At 48.4% G+C, this 17,587-nt stretch overlaps 1 protein-coding gene; it reads right to left on the bottom strand.

The window, feature by feature from the left end:
* Window positions 1-667: 667 nt before the first annotated feature.
* Window positions 668-1,332, bottom strand: GSTUM_00002311001 (uncharacterized protein; the record flags this gene model as incomplete). XM_002836052.2 has 4 exons in its annotated part: window positions 668-849; window positions 905-1,029; window positions 1,078-1,227; window positions 1,275-1,332. The coding sequence occupies 4 exons, from the start codon at window positions 1,330-1,332 to the stop codon at window positions 766-768; spliced, it is 417 nt and encodes a 138-aa protein (XP_002836098.1). The 3' UTR covers window positions 668-765.
* Between the last annotated feature and the right edge of the window lie 16,255 nt (window positions 1,333-17,587).

Here is a 17,587-nt window from a genome sequence, read left to right as displayed (position 1 = left end):
CCGGCGTCTGTAACGGGGAAGAGTAGTTGAGACCGTTATATTCCCCAAAGTTTGCCTCCCCCTATCACCGCGCCACACTCTGTTCCCCTCATCACCCTAGCGCTTAGCGCGATTTCGCATTTGATCAGATTATGTAGTAGTATAAGCCAGAGCTGTTGGGTATCGCGAATTTGGACGGTTGGTATTCTGCATTTGGTGGTGTCGGCATTCTTAAAGGAAGTATGGTATGATAATATTATGATACCCCGCGTGGTGTGTGGTGCAGGTACTGTACTAGTACAGTACTGTACATGGCGGCGGGTAGTAGGGCACTGCTTTGGAGCGATGAATACAAGTACCATAGCATCGGTTCGCTATCGGGACTGTAGACTACACTTTCGTTAAACAAGCAACACAAACCGTTCTCAGTCCAGTGAACAAGGTTGCACCAAACATTGCCTTCTACTGAAAATTCATCCGAGAGCAATTCCAAAGTGTAGTAGGGTGATAAGGCCCTGTGCCCCTGTAGCTTGCCCTTGAGCGAGGTGCGAATGAATTAATGGGGGAGTATGATATCCCGTCAGGCGGCACTAGCTGGCTTATTTGCTACTAATGGCCCAGAATAATTAGAAAAGTTTGGGAGAGCTAAACTCTCCCTTCGGTTATGCTAGAGCATCCATGTATCAAGTTCAGAAAGGTAATTATATTCCCATTAAAAACGTCTCCCCTGACCTAAGAAATCCAAAATCATACAAAGTATTAAGTTAACACGAATCATAAGCACGCTCATTTAGCAGGATATGTCATCGCTTCCGGAGCCTTTGGCTGCTCAGTGACATTACCTGATGCTTCGCTCTCTCTCAAGATAACCTACAAGAATCAGTATTCCTGCCAGATCTGAAGGGTTAGAGGTGTCGATTCTAACCTCTTTCTCATTTTGAATCAAAGAGCATCCGGCGCACCAGTAGGCTGTGCAACAATCACTTAGGTTATTACCCGCAATGTTGTACCTCTCTCGAATTTTCTGTCGATGAAGATATGGAAGAACAACTACGACTCATTAGCGGAAGGCACGGCCCAGGTGGAGAGGGGACGTACATCCTACGCAACCGCAAAAGTAAAAGAGACCACAAGCCCCAACTGAGGTAGCGTTCATCAACTCATGGCCTTCGAGCGTAGAAGGGTTTGTGGAGAGACGGTAATCGGTTTGCGAGTAGCTTAAACCGGGGATGCAGCACCCGATTAAGCCTGTGATATTAGCAACGAGTCGGGTCCTGGGGCTGGAAGGTACGTACATTGCTTCATATCGGCGAAGCAGTCGAAAAGACCAACTCTGAATTTGTTTTCTGACATTTTTTCTGGTATTCTGATGAAGACTGATGGTGAGCGAACAAATCGAGTGCGGGGAGGGGAGGAGGAATATATAGTGCTTCCAACCTTGTTGAAGTGCCGCCCGAATCACACTTAATCATTGCAGTGGCCAATCCGCCTTCCTCATGTTTTCTTTTTTAAGATTATCGGCTAAGTTACTCACCTTCATACAATAGGGCCAAGGGAGTTTGTTAGGTGCAGACGGCAGGGAGGACGTTGCTCCGCTCCCCGCGGCTGAGCAGGGTTGTTTCGATCTCCTCACTTCATTGGGGAGGTTAGGTCGCAATGAGGGGTGGGCAACCTAGGAGCGTGAATTGGATAAAAGACTCCACAAGAATGCTGGGCTGCCTCGCCGCTTGGCAGAAATTAGGGGGTCTATTTTGGGTCTTGATTGGGCAGTGGAAGTGAAATCAAATGAGAGTGGAATGTGTTCGCGGTCTCAGGGTTGTGGGCAGGTTCGGAGGGCTAGCGGTATGTGATACGGGGCCGTGCTGGATCGACGGGGCCATTGAATACCGGTAGTTTGTACGAGTACGGTACTGTACTGTACTCATACCCCTACTTGTACGACCACTTTGCAGCACAGCATAGAGTAGGGTTCGGCGTCCCGGGTGCCGGTTGAGCGGGGGCTCTCCGCAACCTTTTGCCCCAGCGAGTTCTTTCGCGACCTTTATCCTGGTGAAAGCTCGCAGGTGCGCAAATTTTAGAGCATAGCCGGGATTGGTTATGATTATACTTAGACCATGTTGCCGCTCAGCGAGGCGGCATCATACCCTCAACGAGGCTTGGCCCATTTTTGGTGGGGATCAACCAAATCTACCTGCCAAATATGATATCGTACCTGTATTTTCTAAGCCTCGCTGAGGGTATGATATGACGCCGCCCGGCTGAGCGGCCAATGGTTCAGTACAGAACCTACGCTGATCATCATGGAAGAATGCTGCAGCAGTAGCTTAGTCATCTAAGCCTCCAACACTGACAGGGGTGGTATGATACGAGATCCTCGCGGCTCTCCGAGAAAACCTTAACCTCACTCCCCTGATATCCCGTTGGTTCCTCGCCACAGTGATTCGCAATGGGAGCTTATCTGTGGGGTGCTTTTATCGAGAATTCCTGCACTAGTGACAGCACTCCTTCGAGTTCATGCGCCACTCAAGGGGATGCTCGAATTGGAAATTGACGATACGAGGTGCTACACAATCCCGAAACAGTATCGCATACCAAAAAACTCGAATGACTGAATCTTGGGCTATGTCGTTGGGCTTTCCTCTCTCGGTAGGGTCGAATTTTTTTTTTTTCCTTCTATGGAGGAGGGCGAAAGGGGCCTGTGTTTCTGACGTGCTTTTTGCCCCCTTTCCAGAGAAAGGGATTTTGGACGACATCGGGCTTTTACGGTGGGCCGGGGATGATACGGGAAATGTTTTGTTGGCGCCATCTCGCAAGGTGTGCCTTGCGATATCTAAGACACCTTGACAATGACCGGCTCTGATCTCTTATGTAGGGTCATCTATGGTTACTGTAACTTAGGGAGGCCAAAGATCCGCAACTATCGTGACTTTCGAAGGCTGAATTCTTTTGTCGTCACAATGTCCGAATAAGTGTGCCGGTACTGTTATAAACGCAAGTACCCACCACCACAGGGTTGGTAAACAACTAATTTAGGTTAATCTTCTACCGAGGTCTGTACTCGAGTGCGGTACTTGTGCTTTTATAGGTAGTCACACGCGGGGTTGATAAAGGGGAAAAGATATATCGTACTACCGGCACGTGAGGCAGAGCTTTGCCCCTGAGGGACGTTTTGCTTGAGTAACCCCAAAGGCCAACAGCTGACCCTGGAAACCAATAATGATTCTTTAGTGATCACGGCCCAGCCTAGTCATACTCGTACCCGGGGAGCTGGGATGGGACGTTGAAGTTGCTTTTCCAAGCAAAGGCTTGTTATTTTCTCTCTCTCTCTTTCTCTCTTTTATGTCCGTCTCCCAGAGTATCATAGGTTTTTTGGTGTAACTTACAGGACAGTACCAGGAGTTTACAAAAAATTCAATAGTGCGACACCTTACACCCTGCAACGTCCTAACAACGCTTGCCGGCATTTCTTATCCAAAAAGATCAACATTTGAACAACTTTTAGGCATTCAAATTCAATGTTTTTATATATCCGTTGTGAGGTGTTGCACTATTATTGTGCCCCCCTAGCACAGTACATATCCGGCGGTAGGCACGATGTTCTTCGCCCCTTTTCCAGAGGGGAAAACCTTGGACGACCTATCATATCGTATGGTCTATTTGTTCGAGCTCTTACGGCAATGCCGTGATGGGGACCTGGGAAACTTTAGGGAGACCTGGACCGTTTTTGTTCCCCCAACTTTTCTCGTTCCACAAGTCTTTCTGACGGAGGGTTTTATGGCGCCTCTACGAACACGTCCGGTATTCGCGAATTTCAAAGATATCCAGCGTGTCTGGAGAACCTATGAGATTCCTGAGCAAGAGCACGATACCGAGGGATCTCTTGGGTTGGGATATTAGCGGAGATAGCCGCGTCAGCACATAGTGAGTTTAGCTTGATAGGTTGCCGGAATGGCGGGTATACTTGCACAGGTACCGGTAGTAGTATTATGTCTACCCCGCTTCCAGGAGCCTTTCTCCCCGAATCTGGAAATTAGAGGTCAACCGGAGATAGCGAATTGCGGGGGATCGCACGGTATTGATACTAAAAGGTTACTAGGTGGTGCACCGGTGGTCTTGTACTCTTAATTCTCTGCCAATGAGAGTTGTGTGACATGAGGTCACTCGGAATCACTCGGGGGAATTATTACCCCACGTTGGAGTTGGCTTGAAATAGATGGATGGGTGTGGGTGAGACGGAAGTATTGCAATTTGCCAGAGACCTACCGGTACTGTAGTTAATGGGGGGTTTCTGGAAAAAAAGGGGGGGGGAACACGCCTCAGGAAAGAGTCACTACGGGGAAGCCTTGTGCCATGTTGTTCGAGTTACAAGTACCTCCTATGGTAAGATCTGGGATTATTTTGTTTTTATGTCTTGTGGAGGGATAACGACACCTTTTCGTGCTTTTTTTGAGCTCCTTTTCTGGGGAAGGAAAATTTGGATCATTATGCCTACCACAGTATGGTTCCACCATTGGGGTTCTCGCGTGCCAAGGAGGGGCGCCTCAGGTTGCAATAACAAACCTTCACATTGGACCTTGTTAGTAACTTTATCATAGTGTTTTGTTTGAAGCCTTCACTTTGGTATAATGTGTTGCATCCAGCTGACAACAAAAAGAAATACCCAAAGTGTAACGGCGAGCCTGGGGTAGATAGGGTAGTGGTATCCAGAAATATGCTGACCCAGATTTTTGGGGAAGTTGTAATGAACCTATTCTAATTGGCCAATGCGTCGCACTTTACATAGCTGATTTAATTGGATGGCGGGGGAGTGATGTCACCGACCAATTTCAACTCAATCTATCGTGCTTTGGAGTCTCATCGCAAATTCGAGCTGGCGTCAAGTACTGCGGCGGGCTACACACTGGTCTTCTACTAAACACTTTGCCTCATATCATTCTGTTAAGTGGGTTGGTGTCATCATCAGTGCCTACCGTACTGATTTCTGTTAAAATGCGGCTGGTCAGACTCCGCCAATTAGGTTCTTTTGCATATGTAATATTTCGTTTTGGGGCATGGGGTGGGTAGATTGTTTGTTTTGGGTTAGAATACTGTAGGATATTTAGCATATATCATACTCAAGATACATACCAGTGTTTTAGGGAAACCGGTATTGCGATCTTCAGCATCGCACCCCTACCGTAAATTAGACAACACCTAAAGAGCCTTTACGGTCCGACGGCGAGAACAGTCTGATGACGATCTGATAAGAAACTTTTTTCGAGAAATTCGGTCTCATCGCCACCGATCACTCCCTTTACGGGAAAATTCGTTATCAGACTGTCCTCGCCAACTAGACCGTGAGGAACCTTACGCTTTTGCTTTGATTTAGCTCAAAAAATAAACTTGGTCAATGCCCTTAAGGTAAAATTGATCAATGTGCTTTCACACCCCTCCATCCGGGTTCTCCATGATCGAGGTATCCTACCTCGCTATCCCCACGAACATTTGCCGGTCACAAATCTCTTTGAGCGAGAACCCGAACCCGTGTTCTGGATTAAGTTACCGGTACCCATTCGTGCGGGAAAAGGTTCATTGGATTCTTGCCATCCGGATGTCGGGGTGCTCCTATATCATGCTTGAAAGGTTACAGAGCTGCGGGGGAGAATATCATATCAAATATCGAAATGCGGATCACGTTCATTATTCCCAAACCCCAACGATGACCCCATCGCTGTCGCAGATGGGACACACATAAGCCGATATTGCATGATATCACATAGCTGAGGACATCACCAGGGGAGGGTATTCAGCCCACCCAGGACCCCGAAAAAAGACCTTTTCCCGGGTGGCCAAGTTCCGAGTTGGTAGGCTTAGCTATGATAGGATCGACTTGGGTCCGCTAGTTTTCTGCAAAAAGAGTTATGATGCATGCAATGTCCCTCATGTCGGGGAAATTGCATAAAATGTTCTAAGCCCTGGGGCTGAATGCATCATTCTATTCGAGTATATATGATATTGGATTAAACAAGTCCAATGCCGAGATCACGCGAGAGGGTGCTTTGCTGGGACAAACGAAACTTTGCCTCGCTGGAGATTATAGTGCGCGCGGGGGGGGGATGTTCATATCTATCGGTCCTTTATTACTCCGCGCTAACTCGTAGGTCAACTCGAGATTTGTCGGTGGGTCTCCTTTTTGCGACCCTTTGTTTGGCAGGACTGGGAACTGTTGTATGCATAGGTCATATTTTCCCTCTCATCCTCCGAGAGCTTCTTGAATAAAAAAAAATACCCAATAGGTATGCCCTGGATGCGATTTATTTATTTTTGTGGTTGTGCTTGTTTTCCTCGCTTGAAAAGTCGAAGCATTGTTTCTTGGCTGAGAGTGAGACATTGCATTTCTTTGGTATCAGACTTTCCGGTCCCGTTCAAAATCTGGAATACCAACCCATCTATGCCACCGGTAGTGCTCGGAACTCCACGAAATCTGTAGTCTACGCAGTGCTGCCCATTATAATGATGACTTGAGGCTTCTACAGTAGATGTCGTCACGGCTACTCGAATACGTTTGGCTGGTGTTCCGGATTTTGAACCGGGCTGGGACGGTCTCGGCCGGTTTTGTTTGTCAGTGTGATACTAAATTACTCGTGTGAAGACTGTAAGTTAATAGGGATATCTCGAGATATCTCAAAAAAGGTGAGAGTCGGCTCGGGGCAATTTCTTCACTATCAAGACCACTTTAGGCTCATTTTTGCTGAGAAAACTAACAAGAAGTCATCACGGAATCCTTTGAGTGTATTCAAGGAATGCGGTCTTTTCTTTCTCGGTCTCGCCTAGTCTATCGGGGCTTCACGAAGATGGCGCCAAACCCTTTCCATCACGCTACCGCGTCGCTATCCCTGAGCAACCAAATAGTATTCATATCATACGAGACACGCACATGTGCGATGCAGTACAGTACATTGAAATCTCCACCGACCCAATCACCTCTCACACTTCTCTCAATCTCGCCGGCGCAACGCCTCTGGGGTCGTGCCCACTGGGTTTACCGCCGGTCTTCCCTTTGCAAATGTTTCCAGCGCGACAACAACCCCCTTTAACGCAGTAACTCCCAGCACCGCAATAGTTGCCATCACGGCAGCAGACGGTATTCTTCGGGATGCAAGTTCTGCTCGAGCAGAGCTTCTCCGCGCTCAGGTTGCAGCACCTCGCCTTGCCGTCCTTGTCCGGAAAGCATCCGGATCCGGCCTCCGCGCAACACCCGGCACCCATTGGGCAGCAGGTCCCCTTCATTGGGCAGCAGGAGTTCTCTTTGCCGCAGAAGCCGAGGTCTTTTGGACAGGAGTCGGCCAGGAGTTCTGGCACCTCATTCGGGATCGTGAAGAGAGCGGGAGTGCCTTCTTGCTGTTCACCGAGGCCGGTAGAAGTAGGATCGTTGTTGCTGGGCGGGGTGTGTGTTAGCCTTAGCCGTGGGATGGGAAGGAGATTGTTACTCGGGGAGGACACCCAGATGGCGAAGCCGGAGATGGTTTTTGGGTGTTTGATGTGTACGAGTGGAGGCGACGGTGCCAGCGAGGGCTGCGACGAGAAGGATCGAAAGGAACAGCATGGTCGAGTTCGATGAGGGATTGAGAATGAAGAATTGAAGGGAGGGGCATCTCTATTTATGGAGAAAGCAGGGGCTTCGTTGAGACGTAAGGGGTTTTTTGCGGGTACGAACGGAAGCAAGGTTTCGCTATATCCGATATCCGTCGAGAAAAGCAAGGGAGAGAATTATCACATCCGGAGAAGTGTATTGTAAAGAAGGATCGATACGGTACAAGATAATATATAGTACCGTAACTAGTACATAACGATCGGCTAGACAAGACGCGAATGGCTTTTGGGTTAAGCAACATACATATTTGCTCTCCTTTTGAATAAAGACGCGATGTTTCTCATTCTTGGGCATGCTGGGTAGCGAGAGAAGTATCTTGTCCCACCCATACCGAGATACTATCAGCGGTATGGATAGTGGATGTATGGATCTTGATATCAATTCAATTTGGTTTTCCATGGTGGCTGACCTGCCAAAAACTGTTCGCTCGAGCTGAGGCCACCTACAATCGCCGCCCCAAACTCACCTCGCACTTCTCAGAGTCAGTCGATTTGCAAGTACTTTCCTGCCCGCGTAGAATACTCGCCATGACCTCAGCAACACTTTCATACCCCCGTGAATCCGCGACCGCCGACGTCGGGCTAAAGGAGGTTTGTATTTGTCGCTAGATGCACAGCTCCTTAGCAACGGTATACACTCTCTCAAACACAGCTAGCCGCTCGTCATCAACTTCATACCCTTTCTTCCGACAGGCTGGCAGAACCTTCCTTCCGGTGCGGAGCAATTCCTCCCAATCCGAACAGCGTATAAGATCAATGGTCAGGATCCCGTTATCCTACCAATTCTTGCGAATCTGTCGTATCATGTCATAGCTAGGGGGGCTGTTCAGAAAATTTGGCCTCGTTTGCGGGTTATCCGGCCCGGGAGCTATCACTACAGGTACAGTACACATGCATCTTTGTGCTGCTGCTGTTGGCTGCCGCTGTTGCTGATCCTCCGTGGTGTGAGTTTTCATGTCGCAGTACCCCTAACTATTAACGACTCTGCTGTGAAGTTAATCGAGGAATAGTTGATCAATCTTAATATATTGAAGAGGAGGAATAAAGCTTGCAAGTCTTGAATTTGTTCTTGTCCCTGCTCTCTTTGCCGTTGCCCTCCCCCCCCCATCAGAATCAGACAACGTCGGGGTTGCGCCACTGTCTGGGCATGGTTTGATGGTGAAAACCTGGAGTTGACCGAGTGCATTATACGCCATTCGGTGAACGATCCGATTCGGGAGTAACAACTTGTGTCGGGTGAGCGGCGGAGGTGGAGACATGGAGTATGAGAGCGGGGGGTCACCGTCCTGTAGCGATAATACCATCGAAGCCACTCTCGCGCGGGAGAGGGGGGTTGCCCTGCTGCTGCAGTAGCGGATGGTGAGAAGTCTGACATTTTTCGCGGCTACCGGTGTGGTTATTGGAAATGAAGGTGCTATAGCTGGTGTTACTGTTATTGTGGCGGGAACGTTGTGGAGGTTTGGGATTCGATCCGATTTCATATGGAAAGGGGGTCTTGTTGTTTCTCCGATAGCTCTTTCGATTTGACCCGGGCGCAGCAATGTATGCAACTCATGGCTGGTTATCCTTGTATTGAATGGACATGGGGGTTTGCAGAGCCTGCTATATTAGGCTGTTTTGGTGATAAAGGCGTTTTTGAATCATTGACGCTCGCATCGACATTTGGGGGGCTCGGGCGGCTTGAGTGAAGTGAGTTGATACGCCTGTTGTGTGTCGTAGGTACTTGTATGATACCAGCTATCCTATCCCGGAGTGTCGCGTGTGGATGAAACACATCAGCTACTGGTAATTCCGGTGGAGAGTGTCTCAACGAGTGATAACGCATGTACACTAACGATGCCCCTGTCCGTCGGATGAGATCAAGCAAACGAGTCAACGCAGATAGCCCACGGGAAAAGGTACATCCCCTCGTATATGATACTTCTTGAGCGAGCGTGTCTTTCAACGATCCCCGTCTCACGTGACCAAGTGAGCGAAGATAAGGAGGAACAAAGCATGTCTCGCCCTGTGTTGTCCCTTCTACCATCAACAGGTTTAGAGCGGGCAACTGGTCGTCGTGGACCCCGGTGCCCTAAGTCCCCCAACTCTTGGTGGTGGGTTGAAATCACCGCAAGCGAGATCCCGACCGCTGACACCAGCAGGCAAGTAAGGTTATATACATATACCCCCCGGGCACTAGTACCGCTGACGATAAACCGGTAAGGATTGTGGGAACCAAAAAAAGCGCAGTGGTCCCGGGAGTGAATGGGGGATCGAAAGCAAGTTGGAAGAAGAAGGGGAGGAAGAGGAAGAGGAAGGAATACTTCCGTTGACTACGGTAATCTACACAGCACAATACACATATGATCGAATCTTCCTACCGCCCATGCAACTTAGGCACCAGACCCCATGGGATTCGCCATGTTCCGGCAAAAAACACGGATATGGGGGAGTAAACAGATTGTCCTGTGCACTGTGCCTTAATAGTGACATCTTCTTGCGGTCCTGCTGTAAGTTGGTCCGTGGTATCGCCCAATTGGTAGAGGACAAGTCTCCCAACAGGCAAATAAAGAAAAAGAAAGAAGGAAAAGGAAAACTTCGACATGCTTTGATAGAATACACTTCTTCATAGCGCTTCGTAGGATACTCACCGAGCTGAACCTGATTCCGAAATCAAGCCGGCAGAGTTCGCGGGGTGGTGGGTTCGAATGCTTATAGGATGGCAAATGAAACCTGATGCGCCTGAGGGTAGCCTAGGGGCAATGAACTTCCGGAGGAGCTATCTCTTTCCCATGGAAACCGTCTCCTTTTCTTAGATAGATCAGGATCGATCCTAGGAGTGGAAGGGCTCAGTGTACTCCTTCCTCAAGCGTTTCCTTGGTATAACAGAGCAGAGGGGTTGAGGGGGTTTCCGTAGCTTCACACTTGCCTAATATATTTACTACTAGCGGTGGGAAAGCGGTGGTGAATGTGATAAACATAATAGTATTTGGTTTGGTGTCAAGGGCTTTCAGGCTTGGTCCGATCACTCAATACTCTGAACACACAGTATCCGTTATCATCAGAAAAGGTGGTCGCACACCTACCTAGCGAGGTATCTAATTATCTCATAATGTTGACTGAGGATTGCTTCAATTGCTTTTCACCCCCTTGGTGGATACCTGATCTCACACTACTTTCGACTAAAAATACATCTTATCGCTTGAAAACCACACCCGCGATTGTTGCTGCCACATGCAGTACCATTTGGAAGGAGGGTTTTCCGACCCCTGTATAGCAAATCTGGTTCTGCACAGTACATAAAAAGTTTTTGATCGATAGAATACGAACCGGCGTAATCGTCCTATCGTGACAAAGTCAAGTGGAAAGACCCGAGCCTGGGTTAAGAATTACTTGGGTTATCATATCGCGGCTCCCAGTTGCATAGGGTGGGGAATTTCTGAAGAACGGTATCGAGCTGAGGTTGAAGGATAATGCTTAACAAAGGGTTAATCTGGTGGACAATTATTGACGGTGGTTCCGGAAACACCTTGAGGTAAGACTAGTCGGAATATGGTTGAATCTGAGGAGTATTCTTGTGAAGGTTGTGTCTAATCCACAGTGTTAGTCGCAATACCCCGTTTATGGATGCATCAGTGGTTGGGGGAATCGACCCACTTGAGAGGCAGGCTGGAGACCCAGTCGTAAAACACATATCACGCCCCTACGAACCAACTACCTCGCGACCTTGCGGCATTTCTATAAATTGGATATATTAGCACACTTGGGTAGACCCTCTCTAGATCTACAAGCTAGGAGAGCCTTTACTTGTTCAAGGACGGCTGTCCATAGACAATCCTGTCCTTTGCGACATCCAAAACCCAGTTAACCCTCCTCTTAGCCTTCTCAGAAGCTTTAAGCGAGAACGCCCTCTTCAACTTCTCTTTAGCCCCGTGCTTCCTTTCCCCCCCCTCCCTCTCCTCTCCTTCCAACAGCGTTGGCTCCCATGGAAACCTCTCGGGCATTAGAATTCCCTTCCTCTCCATCTCTTCGTCAAGATGTCTTCCAATTCCTTGGAGTTTGACCACATTGCTTAGTATCATTCGCCTACCCTCTACCAAGTCAATCTCGTGCTTCGTGATCTTGCTCATGACGTCTTCCACTTCATCAATGTAGAGGTTGATGTTCATAACGTATGGATCCGCTATTTCCCTTGTTATTGGGTTCCAGACCCAGATCTTGCGTAGGAGTTCGGAAACGAGGTTCCGGGCAAGACTAATATGCATTTCCAATTGCTCATGCGTGGGTAAATCCTGCGGATTATACATTTGTAGTGGACGGTGTTTTGAGGGGGTGCGGAAGATGTGGTGCTTCAGAGGTGAGAAGCGTGGTTGGTATGGAGGTGGTGGAGAGTCTGGCTGTTTTTCTGGAGTAAGGAAGCTGGAAGAGGCTTCCATTATAAAGCGATCTTGGGGTTTGGGGTTTGAAAGAAGAGGGTTTTAAGGGGAGCAAGTCGCCTCGACCTTGCGTTGGTTAAGCTGGAAGGAGAGAGAGTGAGCTAGAGAGAAACCCTCGGATTAAGGGAAATTGCTCCTCTTAAAGTCTTTGGTCAAACTTCGCCCGGTCGCAGGTGTCGTCATTGTCAAATCTAGGAAGCCCGGATAACCGGGGAAACGCGCAACAACGGAATCCACGACCACGCGGCCGCAATATTCATTGCGCCTAAGTCAGGGATAAAAGCAATACGAGTGTTGAATCAGGTCTTGCAAGTTGAATCTATCGAGGCTATCCTTTCCTCCCGGTTTGATCATTACAGCTTTCTTCTGTATCGAGTGACATTCCATGACGGTTCTATCAAGTTCGAAGATCCTCAGCCCTCTTGAAACAGTCTCAGCGACCGAATAAATACTCGCTCCTCTTCTCTTCCCATCCCCCCTTCCACATCACTCGCCACTATCTGGTCTTTCACACCAAGAGAAATCAAGAAAACTCCGACGCCCCCCGCCAAACTAGTCCTTAAAAAACATTAAAATTTAGACTCGGAGCAAGAACATGCCCTTTTCATCCCTCACACCCCCGAGACACCGCCCCCAACGCCTAACCTCGACCCCCTACTTCAAACTCCTGACGCTCCTCTGGCTTTTAGTACTCCTACCAATTCCCTTCACCGCCGCACTCCTCTCCTCGGAAATGCGCCGACACGCACTCGTCCTACACGGGGTCACCGTAGCCGTACTGACCCTAATTACTATGGGTTGCGTTTTGTATTACTACTCGAAGGTTGGGATAGAACTGGAAGACGTGGAGGATAGGAGGCAGATTAAGGAGGGTGAGGCCAAACTAGAATGGGGAATGCAGATAATTTTCGAAGAGCCTAAGAAGTCCTGGAGCAAAGGAAGAGGGAGGAACGTGGGGTTGGTCCCGTTGGTTATGGTGCCGGAGAAGGCGTGGGTTGATGCGCGGGGGGTGGGATCTTAAAGTGTGATTAACTTGGAAAAGGAAGTGTATTCCTGCCGCCTTATAAATATATTCACTTGCCCAGTTGAATCCCGCTTGACGTATTGTTGGAACCCCTTCTAATATGCGCTGGGGAGGTGTGTTATCGCCCAGAGAGAGTATTTGTGGCCTTGTCCGAATTATTTCATTGAAATGTTATGGATTGAAAACTGAGCGCGGTGCACTCATCTGGTGTTCTCCGTTAAAGTTCCTTGATAAATGGACATCCAAACCCAATCCCCCCCACTGTGTTCTATATCGCCATCTTGAACAAGTAATTAGTCAGTAATGTCTAACGATAAGATAAATTCACCTCATTATCCTGGCCATGTAGAAAAGAGTTTCAACGCATTAATTTTTAGGAGTCTTTCCCCGGGGAGGGGAAAAAAAGCTTTTGGGTATATCCGGAGGACTTAGCTCCCCTTAGAAGCACTCCAACCATACTCTTGTAATCTTAACCCTTAACATTGCTTCCTATAAGCCTTGAAGCCTTCCGTGTTAGTCTCCCGTGTGTTCTGGTTCTTGGAAGGTCCTGATGTAAAAGGCTGGGCCTTCGGCTTTGAAGGGATGGGGAGTTAATGGATGATGACCTGAAATTGTCTAAATAGGTATGCAGCAGTTTGTATAGTAATGCCGAATGGCTACTGTATTGCATCTTGCGGAATTGTGTCCATTGGAGGAAGGCGTGAAGGCGGACTGAACTGACACCGCCGCACAATACTACTTTTAAATTGTTAATGGATTTTGTACTCCTGGTCTACAATTCCCGGAAACCAGCGGTTATCTCCCTCCAGCCCACTGTTTACACAAGGATTCTCCCTTTTGTTGGGAAAAATACATCGGGTTTACTACATCCCAAATGCTCCCCCACCTCTGTTGCGATAGCATCAACCGAGTTTTATCGCCAGTCCTTAGAAGACGAACCTCGAATCTCGAGCCGTTTGATAAGTCGTGCGCTATTTGGAGGATTGGCTTGTTCGGGAGGTATGATATGGAAAGGACGCTCCGGTTGTTTCTCTGGTTTGCGGTGACAGCCACGCTGCGCTACCCTGTCCTGCCATAGTCCTGGGCAGTAACCTGCCGTAGAATCTCAAATAACCGAGCGGTGTTCTGGGTAGTCCAAAAATTTCCATCTCTCGAGCGGGGTGTTTTGCGCAAGCAGAACTCTTTAGAATAAAATTGGACAACAGCCCAGCATTTCAGGTGTATCACGTATCTTTCTCCGTTTTTTGTCCGGTTATCGCAAGGGTGCGCCATCTCTACCGAGGCCTATTGTGACTAAAATCGCAACTGCGCATAGATCTTGAAGATCAAAACTTGAAAACCGAAAGCTTGTGAATGTTTCTCAGGCACTAAAACCTTAGAATCAATAAGCCTAATTGCTGTCGTCAGTATGTTCAGGAAGCGACAGATGGCGTACAAAAACAGAACTTACACAAAAAAAAACTCACAACTGGATGGCAGTGAAGAGGGGCCAAGGTATGCAAAAGTTGATATGGAAGAGCCATTTGGGTTTCCGATTCCTCATCCTACTCGGTGCGGTGTTCATAGTGCGGCTGCAGTTGTAATGGCCAATGATGTAACTTACCTCTTAGACATAAGTAATCGTAGGTTAGGCGAGGTATCATACAGTACCCGTGGAAGCACAGCGGACATTGCCAAATTGGCCGCAAGTAAACCTGCGGTAGCTCGAGAACCCCCGACACCGATTTATTTACCAGAACGCAGCTATGGGTGGCCGGGGGCTCAACTATTCGGTATGTCTTGTTAGCTACAGTCAACCGTGAATTAGTCATTGCGCAGGTGGGGGGGGGTCAAGGTGTTGAAATATTCGTACCGTGCCTTGGGATTTGTATGGGCGACCATAGGGAAAATTAATTATTTTGAAGGTTCTGATTTTCATAGACAAACAAACATAATACACTTCTGATCTAGCTGAGAGGTCTGGTTATCGTGGAGTCTGTACTATAAAGTATCACGGCGTGGTATCATACCTGGAGTTGAATTGTGATCGGTTGAGGTGGACATGGCGTTGTCACGTGGTTGCGAAAATGGTAGCTTGTGGGATGAAAAGGGTGAGCGAGGATGACCTTCGCAAGGCCACTGTACCAATGATGATAGCGCAGCTTCCCGCCCACGAAACTCTGATGGTCGAAGAAAAAATTTCTGAGTTTTGGGTTTTCGAGGTATCGTATTGGTTTTCAAGATCTATGCGCAGTGGCAGTTTTGGCCCTTATGGACCGCTGTTCCACTATACGTCTTAAATGAGCGGATCCATTGTAAACTCATCTTTCCCTTACGGAAATATCCTTCCTGACGGGTGACTTAGGGTGAAGAAGGCTTAATGCTCTGCTGCGGGGCAATAGGATAAAATATTGAAAGTTCCAATGTGAGTGGCACTGTGATGGGGAAGCCTCTATTTCTTATTCTCTATCGTGGCGATCGAGTAATGGCGACTTGAAAGCGTGCATTTTTTTGATTGCTTTTTGCCACTGCCTTGTCACTGAGCCATACGGACTTGTGATCCAATTCCGCTAGCAATGCCCTTGCGCATACTGTACTATTTCCGCAGAGTCTGATTTTTATCAAAGGAAACCTTATGGTTGAAAATGTGTCGGGAAAAAACTAAATCCCAATGGGTTTTAGGACACGCCACGGCAGATGTCTCCATTCTCTCTGGCGCAGGTTGGCTTCAACTGCCCTACCAGTCAATACCAGTACAGACCGCTCCTGGGTTCAAGTTCAATGGCAAGCCAAGAGCGATATATCTCGAATGGAGAGCAATGAGAATATACATTCATAGCGTCACCAAGTGTCCCGAGGCCGAAGGAGGAATTCAGCCTTCGCAAATTCGCTCTATCCGTCGTACATAATCGCAAGATTTCTGGAGTTCTGTTGTTTGTCCTTCCCATCGGGTTTCTTTCGGGATACAGATTTCCGCTTTACCGACAACCCGCCACATCTCCTAAACACTCTGGAAATGCTGCAACTCCGCGCCATAGCCCATCATACCTAGGAAAACCAACACCTCGAATAAAGCCACAAAGGGCCCGCGTACATGAACTCCCAGTCAGATACTAGAAGGTCTGCCGGGCCGGGGTGTGTTTATTATCGAGTTGGCATGGAGTTTCGCACGAGATTAGTTCGCTATTGGTTCTGCAGAGCAGGGGGTAGGGGTTTGTTGCGGCGGCCCAGGCTGCGAGTGCCGAGGGTTTGGGGGGCTAGTTTCCGGTTAAGGATAAGGTTAGAGCGGAGGTGAGGTGGAAGAAGGGGGCCCCGCAAGAGACCTCCACTAAGGCCAAGTTCCCGGGTCCAAGATCTAAGGCCTGGGGCTGGTGCTGGAGTTTCAAAGAGGGGAGGTCCCGGGGCAAGCAGGTATTGGTCCAAATAAAACATGGGGTATAGGGCCGAGCTCCATATCGTACTCTACTGTCCTTGAAAAAATCAAAAAGCATGTCCGGATTATCTGATAAGGCCGCTGTCATACCCACAGCCCCGCCTCCCGCCGGAAAGCGGCAACCTTGGAAAGTCTGGTGGAATGGCAGACAGGGAAGAGGGGGAAATATGGGAAAACGCCTGAACGAACAACAAACCTACGGCGAGGGAGGTTCGGCATTCGAGATCTCGAGGCGGGCCTTGCGCGTGTTCCACAGAGTACTGCTTATCAAAAAGTACAATCTAATCATCTGGTGACCGATCCAATTAGATACTTTCCTTCTGCCAAAACCCTGACAGCTGGTCGGCAGGGAGAAATTACTACTCGGGTACGATACAGTGCAGCGCAATACACTGCTCGAGTCGTAAGTTAGGCGGGAAGGAAGGAAGGAAGGAAGAAAACAGAATGGAAGAGAAAGGTTGAATATTTCCGCCCTGGCCGAGAATTCGGGGGAGTAGCTCCTGCAGGATCTCCACATTTTCATGAGCTGGGTGCTGTTCTGCTAAACGGTCCGGGCTAGCCACTAAATAAGTGAGTCATTCCACCTCCCTTAAGGTCTCGAGGAGCATAAGTTAATACAATATACCATGCCGTACTATACTCGCCATCCCCGGGAACCCCACCGACCTCAAGTGAACCCGTCATAGGGTCTGGGAGGCCTAATTGGATCAAGAGCAAAATTTCCTGGTTAGACTATGGGCCCATAGCGGCAATGTTGTCTACCTCCGTTGCAGTTTATATTTTACACAGTCGTGTCTAGAGCCACCAAGGAGGTTTTTCTATAATCTTGGGTTGGCCCATGATTGAACTGTGGTTTGAGCGGGAGCTCCAAAGGTTAGCTAATATACTATAGTTCACAATGGGCTTTTGTTTATAATGATATAAAAATATGGTTTTTTTTTCCGGTCTCCCCTGCAAGTAACTATAGCTTTCAAACACTTGGAGTGAGAGCATAGGCTCTCGGTCGGGCCAATCATTGGTTTGGGCTAACGGGATGACAAGCTTTAGTGTCATAGTCTACTACGAGCCAAAATGTATAGTGTAAGTTTAATCTAAGGCAAAGCCAATTGGTGGGTGGTCGTCAGT

The sequence above is a fragment of the Tuber melanosporum genome, assembly GCF_000151645.1.
Source record: "Tuber melanosporum whole genome shotgun sequence assembly, scaffold_127, strain Mel28".
Taxonomy (NCBI): Eukaryota; Fungi; Ascomycota; class Pezizomycetes; order Pezizales; family Tuberaceae; genus Tuber; species Tuber melanosporum.
This window is presented reverse-complemented; position numbering and strand designations above follow the sequence as displayed.